This window comes from Microcaecilia unicolor, chromosome 2, assembly GCF_901765095.1.
Source record: "Microcaecilia unicolor chromosome 2, aMicUni1.1, whole genome shotgun sequence".
Lineage (NCBI taxonomy): Eukaryota > Metazoa > Chordata > Amphibia > Gymnophiona > Siphonopidae > Microcaecilia > Microcaecilia unicolor.
In genome coordinates, this window is record NC_044032.1 from 541565925 (window position 1) to 541579393 (window position 13469).

Genomic DNA, 13469 nt, shown 5'->3' on the forward strand with positions numbered 1-13469 from the left:
CACTCTAAGCTGAAACAATCAGCACACAAAGGAACAAGGCTTTACTACAGCATACAGTTTATTCTGATTTGCTGTGCTTTCCTGTCATGAATGGAATTCCTATGTTTGTTTATTTGTATACATTAGTTGTTTTTATACATTCTGTTTTGCAGTTGCAATAAGATACGGTATATAAATTAACATAAGTAACACAAATAAAAATTCACAGACTGGCCCCACAACCCCCAAGGAAAAAAGGAACTGCTAAAGGGAAAGAACAGGGCAGAGCTACTCTGCAGACAAGATAAGGGGAGAGTAAACAAACAGAGGGAAGCTTCCTTGACTCACACAGACCAGAACAGGAACGCTGCTCTCCACACACATGAGACAGCTACAGCAAACAAGAGAACTGAAACAAACAGGAGCAAAGTACAAGGACAAAGGAAGGCAGAACCACAGGGAGCAGAGCAGCAGCTCAGTACAACCAAGGGAGCACTGAGGAAGAGAAAGCTGAAATGATTCAAGGCAACCGCTTACCCCAGACAGCACAACGTTAGAGCCGGAGAAGCAAGCCAGGTGGGGGAAGTGAGGCAATCAGGCTCATGCTGGGAATACCCAGCACACACACACACACACACACACACACACACACACACACACACACAGAAAGCATGAGGAGAAAGGCTAAACTCCCACGTAACACAAGCGCCCAAACACAGGCTGGCTTCAGCAAAGCAATCAATGCCAAATCAGTGATTGTAAGGGAAAGGCAGGCTTAAATGGATCAAGCTTCTGACATCTGCTGGCTCATCTCCTGACAAGCCAATCAGGAGTGAGTCCCAAACCTTCCTCTGCCTATCCAGCAGGATCGTAACAGTGCTGATGTAAATTGCTTACATAATTAGCTTGCGTTCCCTCACACATTTTAATGTTTGTTAGTGTGTTATGTCACTTTGCACATTTTTTTTGAAGCCTGGGTTTTTATGATATACACTTTTACTTATTTATTCAACTGGTACTGATTATGAGGGCCTTTAATGTTAATTTTTAAGTATTATGTGATTTATTATGAATTTTCATTTGGTCTTATATATTGGTTTTGGTAGTACGATTTAGTCCCTGAAGCAGCCCTCACTGGGTGAAACACAGCTGTCAAGCATTCCTTTTTAACTAATTTATTTAAGTGTCTCCTATTTTCTAAGAATCATGTCTGCCCCTACATCTTCATTCCTTTAGGAACTTGCAGACTGCTTCTCAGTCTGGCTGGGGTTCTCCCAGAAAACAGTCAGGTTTTCAGGATACCTGCAATGAATATTCCTAAGTTAGATTTACATGCACTGTCTCCATTGCATGTAAATCTAACTCATGAATAATTATTGCAGGTATCCTGAACACCTGACTGGCTGGGGTTCTCCCAGGACAGGTTTGAGAAGCCACTGGCTTACACTCTAACAGGGCAATTCTATAAACTGGTGTTTAGACTTACACACACATGTCAGAGGTGCCAGTAATGGAGTGGAGGAGTAGCCTAGTGGTTAGAGCACCAGTCGTGATATCCAGAGGTGGCCAGTTCAAAACCCATTGCTTCTCCTTGTGATCTTGGGCAAGTCACTTATCTCTCCATTGCCTCAGGTACAAAATTAGATTGTGAGCCCTCCAGAGACAGAGAGATGCCAGATGTACGTGAATGTAACTCACCATAAACTACTAATGAAAAAGGTGTGAGCAAAATCCACATGTTACCTGTGTATATGTGTTAGGTACTCTTCTATAAGGCAGTACCTAAGTGCTGTAGATCAGCATTTTAGAAAGAACATACAAGTCAGTACATTGTTAGCAGTGCTAGTATTTTAGAACAGGATCTACTTTTCTAAAATACATGAGAAGTAGACGTCCACTGCAGCCAGCATGAATGATGTAATGTAAGCCACATTGAGCCTGCAAAGAGGTGGGAAAATGTGGGTACAAATGCAATAAATAAATAAACACCCATTTTACAAACAGCATAGGAGTATCCATATTATAAAATGACCATACAGAAGTCCATGTGGAGTGGAAGAGTAGCCTAATAGTTAGAGCAGTGAGCTGAAAACCAGAGGACCCTGGATATATAAGAAACCTTTCAAGCATGAAGGCAATTGAAATTTTCCAAAACGCTTCTTCGAAGTGGAGGCCCCGATGGCAGTGTTCTTAATTTGTTAAAAAAATTATTTGGAAACAAAAATAATTTAGTCAGTGAAGTGATTGGGTATCTTACAATGTCTCTCTTTCAAATGATTTCAATTATGGTCAAAGCTTCTTACGTGCAGAACATACAGACTTAATCATTCTACCAATTGTATTTCAGCATAAGTCATTCTCTGCCTTGTTCCTACATGTTTCATATATATTTAATCTTTCATTTTTAGATATTAAATTTCTTCGTGAAAATTTCATGGACATTGACCCAGTGGATCACAGATTACAGAAAGCAAAAATCATTCTGTTGCTGCCTTTATGCTCTGGCTCAGGTGTTAGTGATCCTGTGCAATTCATCTTAAATGAACATAGAGGTAACTTTACTTTGTTTTATTGAGGTTTTCTTTGATATAGTACTGGCTGAATTTGCCATTAACTATTATACAAATACACCATTCTAGTAATTCAGTGCCAGTCATAGAAAATATGTTGTAGGCTATTTCTTCCCAAACTGGAGATTGGGACCCCAAATAGTCACATCCATGGAAGGGGGCTCACAAACAGGGCCACTTCGTCTTGTCTGTCTGTAATTCCATTGTAACCTGTGTCTTGTAGTGGCGGGCAGCCTGGGTCAGTGAACATTCACAAGCCTCCATTTCTTCCTGAGTAGACTTCCTGTTAGAACGCGTACCTGCAGAATAGAGGGTGTACACGAGCGCATGTTGATTCACAGGCTGTATTCTGGCTGCTGCCACTGCTGTCACTTTCCTGCTTTGAATGATTGGGAGGAGTAGAAAGTGGGTGAGAGAGGAGAATTCTTGCTGTTTATCATCTGGGGACACGTGAATTTTCAGTTGCTGGAATGGGGTCATATTGGAAAAAAAGTAGAGAAACACTGCTGTAGACGTGGAAGGTTGTTTAAAAAAAAAATCTAAGTTTGAGATGGTTTAATGTTAGTGAAAATTGGTGTGTGAAGCGGGGCCTTAGGCTTTGTGATGGAGAAGTTGTGTATTTCTTGTGTTGGTTGCTTTCTAATAAAGACAATAAATTAAAAAAAAAATCTAAGTCCAAAAAACCCATCCTGCTCATAGCATGCCCCCAAAAAACTGGCCATCTCACATCAAGGAACAAGAAAAACGTCTAGATTTCCTGTTCAGTTATGACTGTGAGATATTTTTGTATTGAAAATAACCAAAATGAATAGCCATTTTTCAAAGTGAAACATCCAACTTTTGAACGGCATAAAACCAGGGGCATGAATTTCTGTCTGGCATCATTTTCAAAAATATGGACACAGAGATGTCTCTGCAGAACAGAGGAGTAGGAGTAGCCTAGTGGTTAGTGCAATGAACTGTAAACCAAGGGACACAGGTTCAAACCCACTATAACTGTTTTTTGTGAATGTGATCCTTCCAGGACCTGAAAAATAGCCACTGTACCTGACTGTACACCACTTCAATAGCCTTCAGGCTTGCAGGTGTATTATATTTAGGTTCAGTATGTATTTTTCTGTTTCTGGAAGTATCAGAATTATTAAAAAAAAAAAGTGGGACTTAATCCTGGGTCCTTTGGTTCACAGTTCACTGCACTAACCACTACACTACTTCTTTGACTTGCTTACTGCTTTATTCACAATACCTCAGTAGAGAGATGTGGTAGCTGTGTTAGTCCACTTTTAAAGGCAATCAATAGAAATAGAACAAAATAAAACATGGAAAAGAAAATAAGATGATACCTTTTTTATTGGACATAACTTAATACATTTTTTTAATTAGCTTTCAAAGGTAGCCCTTCTTCATCAGATCAGAAATAAGCAAATGTTGATAGATGACAGTATATATAAGTGATATATCACAAAAGAGAAAGAGAGCAATACTACCAAGTAATCAAAAAAAGAAAAAAAGCTCTCAAAATAGCTGTGGCACAGAAAAAAGTACTTGAATCAATCCAACTAAAGATTCTGTGGAGTGTATCTGTTCTAATTTTGAAAATACAGCACGGGAAAAGCCTCAGAATTCCCCAACCTCCAGCCTATATATATATATATATATATATATATATATATATATATATATATATATATATAAGCTTCACATTGAGAGCCATAGTGCTCTTCTAACATCGGAGGGGGTTCTCATCACAGACAGAAAAACCCTTCTGTTTCAAAAGGTAAAGGATACAAAAAGAATCCACAAAATCAAAAAAGGAGGGTATCCATATCAAAAGAACTAATAATAACAAGTTGAACTCAACTTTTAAGCATGCAGGTATAGATAAAGAAGTGTCATGGGTTCCAAACACACCGACTCAGGCCTCAGTTTCACAAAAAATCACTGTATCAAGGCATGTATTTACCTTCAAAATAATCAAAAATGTAAAGTTAAATGAAAACCAAACAAACATGTCATGTGCATAACTATACAAAAACGCAAAAACCATAAAGTGCAAACACAGTTTAGTATAAGAGAAACTCTAGTGAAGAAAAAGGATCCAGTAGGTTCAGTTAGTAACTGCTATCAAAATTTTTTTTAGTTTTAGATAAAAGTACTTGCCACAGATTTAGACACAGGTCTGTTTCCTGCTTGTTAGTCCCCACCAGGGGTGTGCTGGTAAATTTTTAACAAAGGGCTCTCTCTCCGGGCATAGCTGGCCCTGAAATTTGGGGCGGGGGGAATACATGCCTCTCTCTCCCCTCCCTTGTGCGGGCACGCTAGGCATACCTTTGCCGAGCCCCACCAGCCAATAAATGGACTGCCACCATTCTCTGCTGCTTGTTTCTGGCTCTGAGCAGCATGATGGAACCTTCTTGTGCTTGCATGAAAAGTCCCAGCCTGATGCTCAGAGTCAGAAACAGGGAGCAGCAGCAGTCTATTTACTTGGCTAGTGGGGCCAACATCACTGCCAGCAAAGTAAAAGAGAATTCAGGAGGAGGCCCAAGCCCACATTTTGGGAGTCAGTTGTTAAAGTAGCCATGAGGAGGCCTACTTTAACAACCGGCTCCCAAAATTCTTAAAAACTTAAGAAACGGCTCTCGCAAGCCCGTGAGAGCCCGCTCCAGTACACCACTGGTCTCCACCAAAATGGCTGCAGCATCCTTCTATTATAGAGCCCCGGGCTTGGAACTCTGATGTCACTTCCTATAGTGAAGAACTACTACAAGTACCAGAATGCCCTAAAAGGGAGGACATGTACGCTAGTCTGATTTTAAATTCAAACCATAAGGTTCTTCTGTATTCAATGAGAAAATCCAAAATTGTTCTCGTTGGAGTAACTTCCTATTAGGGCAATCCTTTAGTATATGGTCAATAGCACAAATCTGCAAAGAAGAGAAGTCATGATCCATTTGAAGGCAAGGTGAGACAATGGGAGCTTCTTCCCTCCGTAATTTCAAGCAACTCTTTTGGACGTGTAGTTTCCCGAACATAGATTTTGGGGCACGGACAAATGATAAGATAAATTATATGATCAGACAAACAGGTAGTTCTAAATTTCAAAAAGAACTTTTTCTTTGTGACTGAATGAATAAAAAAGTCCTTAAGTTCCAAAGTATTAGTACAAAGGAAACATTGGGCACATTTTTCCCTTGTTGTATTATCAAAATTAGAACAGATACACTCCACAGAATCTTTATTGGGATAGACTCAAGTACTTTTTTCTGTGCCACAGCTATTTTGAGAGTATATATAAGTGAAACATCAAAGCATTTCAGTGACAGCCTAATAGGATGAGGATGGGTTAGGTGAGAGACAGGGAGAGCTGGGTGGATGAGGGACGGGGAGATGTGCATTGAGATAACAGGGTGACAAAGCAGTACAATTTTATGGTTTATAATGGGCTAGAAAATCCAGATCTTTGTTGTCCTGTCTGGTGGGTGTCAAAATATTTAATCATTATGACTTCAAAGGTCTTATGTTCCTGTATTGTTTTACAGTTCCCTTTCAGTATTCTCACCATAAAATCACAGGTACAGTGTTCTGGTTTTGTAAAGTGCTGCCCCACAGAGGTGACATCCTGGTTGGTACTGGCATTTTTCATATGATGTCTATGTAAATTAAATCTCTTCTTTAACATCTGACTTATTTCTCCAATGTAGGATTCCTTAATGTTGAATATTTTTCCTTTGTGAATGACTATGGGGTCCTGTGAAATGTTTTGGCATAGTTTGCAGCTGGATATATTGCAAGGATGTGTACCACTCTCTTCTTTTTGAGTCTGTGTTGGGAGCTTACTTCTAACTAGCTTGTGTTTTAAGTTGGGTGGCTGTCGGAAGGCCAGCACTGGTGGGGATGGAATCCTTCACATGCTCATCTTCCAATGTGGTATATATCATTCAGTGTAAAAAATGCAACGAAAAATGCCAGTACCAACCAAGATGTCAGCTCCGTGGGGCAGCACTTTACAAAACCAGAACACTGTACCTGTGATTTTATGGTGAGAATACTGAAAGGGAACTTTAAAACAATACAGGAACATAAGACCTTTGAAGTCATAATGATTAAATATTTTGACACCCACCAGCCAGGACTTAACAAAGATCTGGGTTTTCTAGCCCATTATAAACCATAAAATTGTACTGCTTTGTCACCCTCTCCATGCACATCTCCCTGTCCCTCATCCACCCAGCTCTCCCTGTCTCTCACCTAACCCACCCTCATCCTGTTAGATTGTCACTGAAATGCTTTGATGTTATACTGTCATCTATCAACATTTGCTTATTTCTGATCTGATGAAGAAGGGCTACCTTCAAAAGCTAATTAAAGAAATGTATTAAGTTATATCCAATAAAAAAGGTATCATCTTATTTTCTTTTCCATGTTTTATTTTGTTCTATTTCTATTGATTACCAAATTGTGGTCTTAATACAATCCACTGAAACCACAGTAACAATAAAATAGGATTACTTAACTATACTTTAAATACATCCAAATATTTTTTGTGAGCCATCAGAAAAATGGATGATTTCTTTTTTCAGGTGTGAGGCAAACACTTGCACATAAACATTCTGAATCCTCATCGGTCCATTTCTTTTTATATGTAAAAACTTTTCTCTCTTTCAACATAACATGGAAATTACTTATGTAGTGTTACACATATCTTTAACGGCTGAGTGATTCTTCACTGCCTCTCACTGTTAGACTTCAAAAAGCTGATGCAATAATCCAATGCCTCTCAGTATCATAACTTGGAATAAACTGCATTTTAGCCCGACATAGTGCTGTGTTTTGCTAGCATAGCTGTATCAGGGAAAATTATTCACTTAGGTTTGGCACTCTTCTCAGCATTCAATATCCTGCCGAACCTGAGTGAATACTTTTCCCTGATGGTTCACAAAAATGTTTGAATGTATTTAAAGTACAGTTGAAGTAATCCTATTGAATTGTTACTATTGTTCTTAATACCTGCAGCTGCCATAGAGCCTGGTTTTCCTTTCCAATTTCCCTTTCAAGGGAAAGGGAAGGGGACAGCAATCATTGGGGGGATTAAGGAGGGGTGATTTGTAACTTGGACATGACTGAAACAGGTCTAGATAAAAATGTCCTTTTTAGTCATGGATGTTTCTTCCTGTTTGAAAATCCTTATTGGGTACAAAAAGTAGTGGTCTAATGCATCAAACATTGCTCACAGATCAGAAAGAGTCAAAATTAGTTTGTCCCTTATCTATCTTATGATATATTCCTGTGGAAAAACTGAAACCACAGTGGTTTTTGTACTAAGACATTTCAGAAGCCTGATTAGAATATTTTGTTCATCCAGGAGCAATAATAGTTGCAGCAGACCTGTCTATTCAATCAACTTACCTACAAAAAACTAAATCTGAAATGGCCAATAGTTTCCTTGAATATAACAAAAGAGAGGGAACAAAGTACAAACTAAAGTCCAAACAAAAAAAACAGCACCACGGGCCTTTAAAAATGGAACACAGTTCTTTAATAAATGAGCCTTGACAAAAAGACCCGACACGGGCCGTGTTTCGGTGACTAGCACCTGCGTCAGGGGTCTACATAGAATACAAAACATAGAAATAATATATTTAAAACATTTTTTTTTTTTTTAATATAATGAGTAAAACCAAAGATTAATATTTAGACTCATCAAGCATTCTCATATATTATTATATAGTAATTTGAAAATAATTATTTTCAAATTACTATATAATAATATATGAGAATGTTAAAATATTAAATGCAATGTTAAAATATTAAATGCTTTAGGTGTTTATATAGGCTTATATATGTATGCTTGATGAGTCTAAATAATAATCTTTGGTTTTACTCATTATATTTAAAAAAAAAAAAAAAAATTTTTAAATATATTATTTCTATGTTTTGTATTCTATGTAGACCCCTGACGCAGGTGCTAGTCACCGAAACACGGCCCGTGTCGGGTCTTTTTGTCAAGGCTCATTCATTAAAGAACTGTGTTCCATTTTTAAAGGCCCGTGGTGCTGTTTTTTTTTGTTTGGACAATAGTTTCCTTGAGTCATTGGTATTTAGAGATTTTTTTTTTTTCAGTATTGGGCAGATTATCACAGTTTGTTTTTTTTTCAGACTTCCAAAATAATCCTTCTAGCTAAGGAGAAATTAATTACTAGCTAGATGTCTTTATTAGGGAAGATAGATGTAAGGCCAACAGGCATAAAGTAGGTTTAGCTTCTAATCTAATCTAAAACTCTTCTAGACCACTTAATCGCAGCTTCTGGTCCAAAGCTGTTTACAAATGTATCATAGGAACATATGAGTCTCACAGTTTAATACCAATATCTCTTTATATAAAACGCACCGCCAACGTTCTATGAGGCAAACTTACCTAGCATTCCAAGTTAAGTTGTCATGGTCCAGATCAGTTTTCCACCATGAGTGCTTGCCCCGCCCTCACGTCACAACGTTATGACGTTCGGGGCGGGGCTATGACACTCAATGAATCCCCAGTTCCACCGCCCTCCGACGCTCCACCCCCCCCCCCCCCCGACGCACACAGAAAAACAGCGACCTACGCAGATCCTCCACCCCCTCCCCCCACGGAGTGCCATCCGAACACCTGATCCGCCGCGATCAACACGGAGGTTAAGTCCAGCAACAAGGGGAGGGGGATGGTAAGGAAAGCGCCTTGGTAGCGCCCGTTTCATTGGCATCAGAAACGGGCATTTCTTACTAGTTTTTGAAATAAAAGAGCTCTTACATATTTACAGTTTGTTCATCAAGCAACAGTCTTCTTACAATAAAGTAGTTGTCCCAAGAGTGAATTGCCTGAAATGAAAAGGAATTCTCAAATGTTTTCTTAAACTCACTTTGAATGAAGGAAAATGTACTAGATGGCAGTCTTTTGATCTAAAAGACCATTTACCTGGAGCAAAAGAAATCAGATGAGCCAAATTTATAGGTGCCAATCTATGAAGAATTTTAAAAGCAAAGTGCAACAATTTAAAAGTAACATAAGCTCAGATTGGTAATCAATGAAGCTTTAAAAACAGAGGAGTGACTTGATCAAACCTTTTTTTTTAAGTCAGTCTACCTACAGTATTTTGTAGAAGTTGGAGCCTTCTCCAAAGCTTAGTAGAGAATCCAGCATAAATAGCACTACAGTAATCTAATTGGGACAATATTAAATATGGCCCTATCAGTGCAAAATGGTCATCATATAAGAAAGAATAAATTGTTCTGTTACCTGAGTTGAAAGAGGATCTTTTTATTCAAGTTGTTCACCTGGAGTGCAAATGAAAGTAGAGAGTCCAGAATTACTCCTAACATCTTAGATGACCACTCGTAAAAATTAATGTGTACCACGTGACACACTGGTAACTTTGTCAACTGTTGACCAAACCATAAAATCATGGCTTTGGCAGTATTTAACTTCAGCATGCTAGACCCCATCTCTTTATCTTATCTATGCAGTAAGCTATTAATGAAAATGTTGCATCTAAGTCAGTAGCTGCTGTAAGCTTCTCTTGAGATTGTATACCCCAGAATGCTGAAAGAACTAAAAAAAATTGAATTGCAGATTTACTGTTAATAATTTTTGAGCTACTATTATAATTGTCTACAGTAGCTAAAGATTTGGAGGGTGGCCAGTGTAACGGCAATTTATAAAAAATGTTCTGGGATGACTTGAGAAACCTACACTCTGGTGAGCCTGACAGTTCTGGGCAAAATGGTAGAAACTATTATATAAAGAAAAGTGTTTAATGAGACAGAGCCAATGTGGATTTATCCATGGGAAGTCTTGCCTTGCCTCACCAGTCTTCTGCATTTTTTTGAAGGCATGAATAAACATGTGGATAAGGGTGAGCCAGAAGTATCAGAATTTATAGGAAGTGCTAGACAAAGTCCTTGAGAGACTCCTGAGGAAATTGAAGTGTCATAGGATAGGAGGTAATGTCCTGTCATGGACTTGGAACTGATTAAAAGATTAAAAAAAACAAAGTAGTGCTAAATAGCCAGTTTTCTCAATGGAGAAGGGTAAAGGGTCCCAGGGATTCTGGGACTGTTGCTTTTTTTCCTTTTCTTTATTGAAAATGTTAAGATAATTACAGGAATCATATCTTGAGCAGAAATTACAGACATCAAACAAGAAAGGTGTTTAATGAGAGAAATCTCGGTGAACCTGGAAGATGTACAGAGCCAAATTGAGAAGTTAGAGTGATAAATCACCTGGACCGGATGACATATCCCCCAGGGTACTGAAAGAACTGAAACATGAAATTGCTAATCTGTTAGTGATTGGTAACCTGTCATTAAAATCGTCCGTAGTATCTGAAGACTGCAGGATGATGGCTAATGTTACGCCGATTTTTAAAAATAGTTCCAGGGGTGGTCTGGGAAATTACAGACCAGTAAACCTTACTTCAGTGCCTGGCAAAATAGTGGAAACTATTATAAAGAATAAAATTACGGAACACATAGACAAACATGGTTTAATGGGTCAGAGTCAGCATGGGTTCAGCCAATGGAAGTCTTGCCTCACCAATTTGCTTCATTTCTTTGAAGGTGTAAATAAACAGGTGGATAAAGAACGAAGCACCTACAATTTAGTGGAACCCAATTTATATAATAAGAAAAAATACAGAAAGTATTAAAAAGAAATATTGCATTCTCATGCTAAGTTGATACTAGAAACTACACACTTTGTTATTCAGGAAAAGTTTCCAATGAGTTGGCAGGAGCCTCTATAGTAGATTATGAAGGAAACTTTCACAAGAAAGTCTTTAAACTGTACTGAGTGACGATAACCGGTGGTAATCGACAGTGTACGCGTGCTGACGATTACTGCCTGGTTAACGCATGAGACCTTACCACTAAGTCAGTGGGTGGTGATAAGGTCTCAGGCCCAAAATGGATGCGTGCCAATTTTTATTTTGCCGCACATCCATTTTTGGCCAAAAGGCCTTTTTTGCAGGTGCACTGAAAAATGGACCTGCACACGTCTAATACACTCGCGTACAACAGCGCAGGCATTTTTCAGCGCACCTTAGTAAAAGGACCCCCAGATCCACTGATACATGAAAAAGAGTACCTGTTCTGAAATAACAATTGCATCACAGAATTCTTTTCATTAAAAAACAAAAAGTAAACAGTAGTGTTTCTTAATTTTTTTATCTCCTTAGAAGGTGCTTCCATCATCTGTCACATCTAAACTGTCCAAGGGTACTTGCAGTGATTCCTTTCCTGTTCCACTGTCCTCAGCATTCTTGCCTATTTCTGTGTTTTGTTATTCCAGAAGGTTTGGGAGGAGGCTGGGAAAAGAGGAGAAAATATTCCAAGGGTGATTGGGGGTAAAAAAAAAAAAAGCTAGGAGGAGAAGAGAAAATACTCTAGAGGGCTGGGGGAAGACAGATCAGAAAATTATTAAAATAGTGGTGATATTTGACCACTCATTAGGCAAGGTTAGGCTGGCTAAATAGTAGGCCTAGAATAGGGGTTCTTAATCCAGTCCTTGGGACACACCAATCCAGTCAAGTTTTCAAGATAGCCACAATGAATATGCATGTGAAATTTGCATTCACTACCTCCATTGTATGCAGTGGTGTGCTGGTAAATTTTTAACAGGCTCTCTCCCCGGTCCACCACTGCGCCCCCCCCCCCCCCCAAAAAAAAAAATTGCAGAGCTGGCTATAGCCGGGGGGGGGGGCAATGCATTACTCTCTCCAGGAAAGAAAAATTAAATGATCCCAGGTTCCAATCTAATTCATGTTTAATATGGGATAAAATGCCATAAATAAGTAAATATAAACTTTTAACGTTCAGCACCTGATTCTCAAAGTGGACATATTCCAAACACTATAATGAAAATAAAATTATTTTTTCTACCTTTGTTGTCTGGTGACTTTGTTTCTCTGATCATGCTGGCCCAGTATCTGATTCTGCTGCTCTTTATCTGTTCCCTTGACTCCATTTCCAGGGCTTCCTTTCCATTTATTACTTTTCTTTCCTCCTTTCTTCTTCATTTCTGGTCCTCCGCAGACTTGACTGTACAGTGGATCCAGCTTCTGCCTATTTTCTCCATCCTTGTACAGTTTCTCCCCTCACTTCCTTTTCCCTCATCTAATCTCCTTCCTCTATCTTCCCTCCATGTCCAGCATTTCTTCTCTCTCCCTTCCCTCCCCTCCATCCATGTCCAGAATTTCTCTTGCCCTTCCCTCCATCCATGTCCTGAAACTCTCCTCTCTCCCCTGCCCCCCTCTATCCATCCATACCCAGCAATTCTCTTCTCTCCCCTGCCCCCCTCTGCCCATCCATGCCCAGCAATTCTCTTCTCTCCCCTGCCCCCCTCTGCCCATCCATGCCCAGCAATTGTCTTCTCTCCCCTGCCCCCCTCTACCCATCCATGCCCAGCAATTCTCTTCTCTCCCCTGCCCCCCTCTGCCCATCCATGCCCAGCAATTGTCTTCTCTCCCCTGCCCCCCTCTACCCATCCATGTCCAGCGATTCTCCTCCCTCCCCTCCCGTTCCCAAACATGTCCAGCGATTGTCCTTCGCCCCCACCCTCCCTTCCCGCTCCCATCCATCTTTTTTATTACCGCCGTTGAAGCGCCGCTTTATTTAAGCCCTGCTGCCCAGTCTCTAGCCTTCCCTGTTTGCTTCTGATGAGTTTGTGCCCTTAGTCCCGCCTTCTGACGTCATATGTCAGAAGGCGGGACTAAGGGCACAAACTCATCAGAAGCAGGGCTTTAAATAACGCGGCGCTTCAACGGAGGTAATAAAAAAGATGTATGGGAGCGGGAGGGGAGGGTGGGGGCGAAGGACAATCGCTGGACATGTTTGGGAGGCGGAGGGGAGGTAAGCATGGCCTGTGATGGCGCCCTCCTGCCATGCTTG

The 13469-nt window shown here is 39.8% G+C and overlaps 1 protein-coding gene across 1 annotated transcript in view; it reads left to right on the forward strand.

The window, feature by feature from the left end:
• Positions 1 to 13469, forward strand: part of NSUN7 (NOP2/Sun RNA methyltransferase family member 7) — a 201825-nt gene that overhangs the window by 143308 nt on the left and 45048 nt on the right. The window contains exon 8 of the mRNA XM_030191328.1: positions 2388 to 2531. Within this exon, the coding sequence (XP_030047188.1) occupies positions 2388 to 2531 (144 nt within the window). The remainder of the gene's footprint in view (positions 1 to 2387; positions 2532 to 13469) is intronic.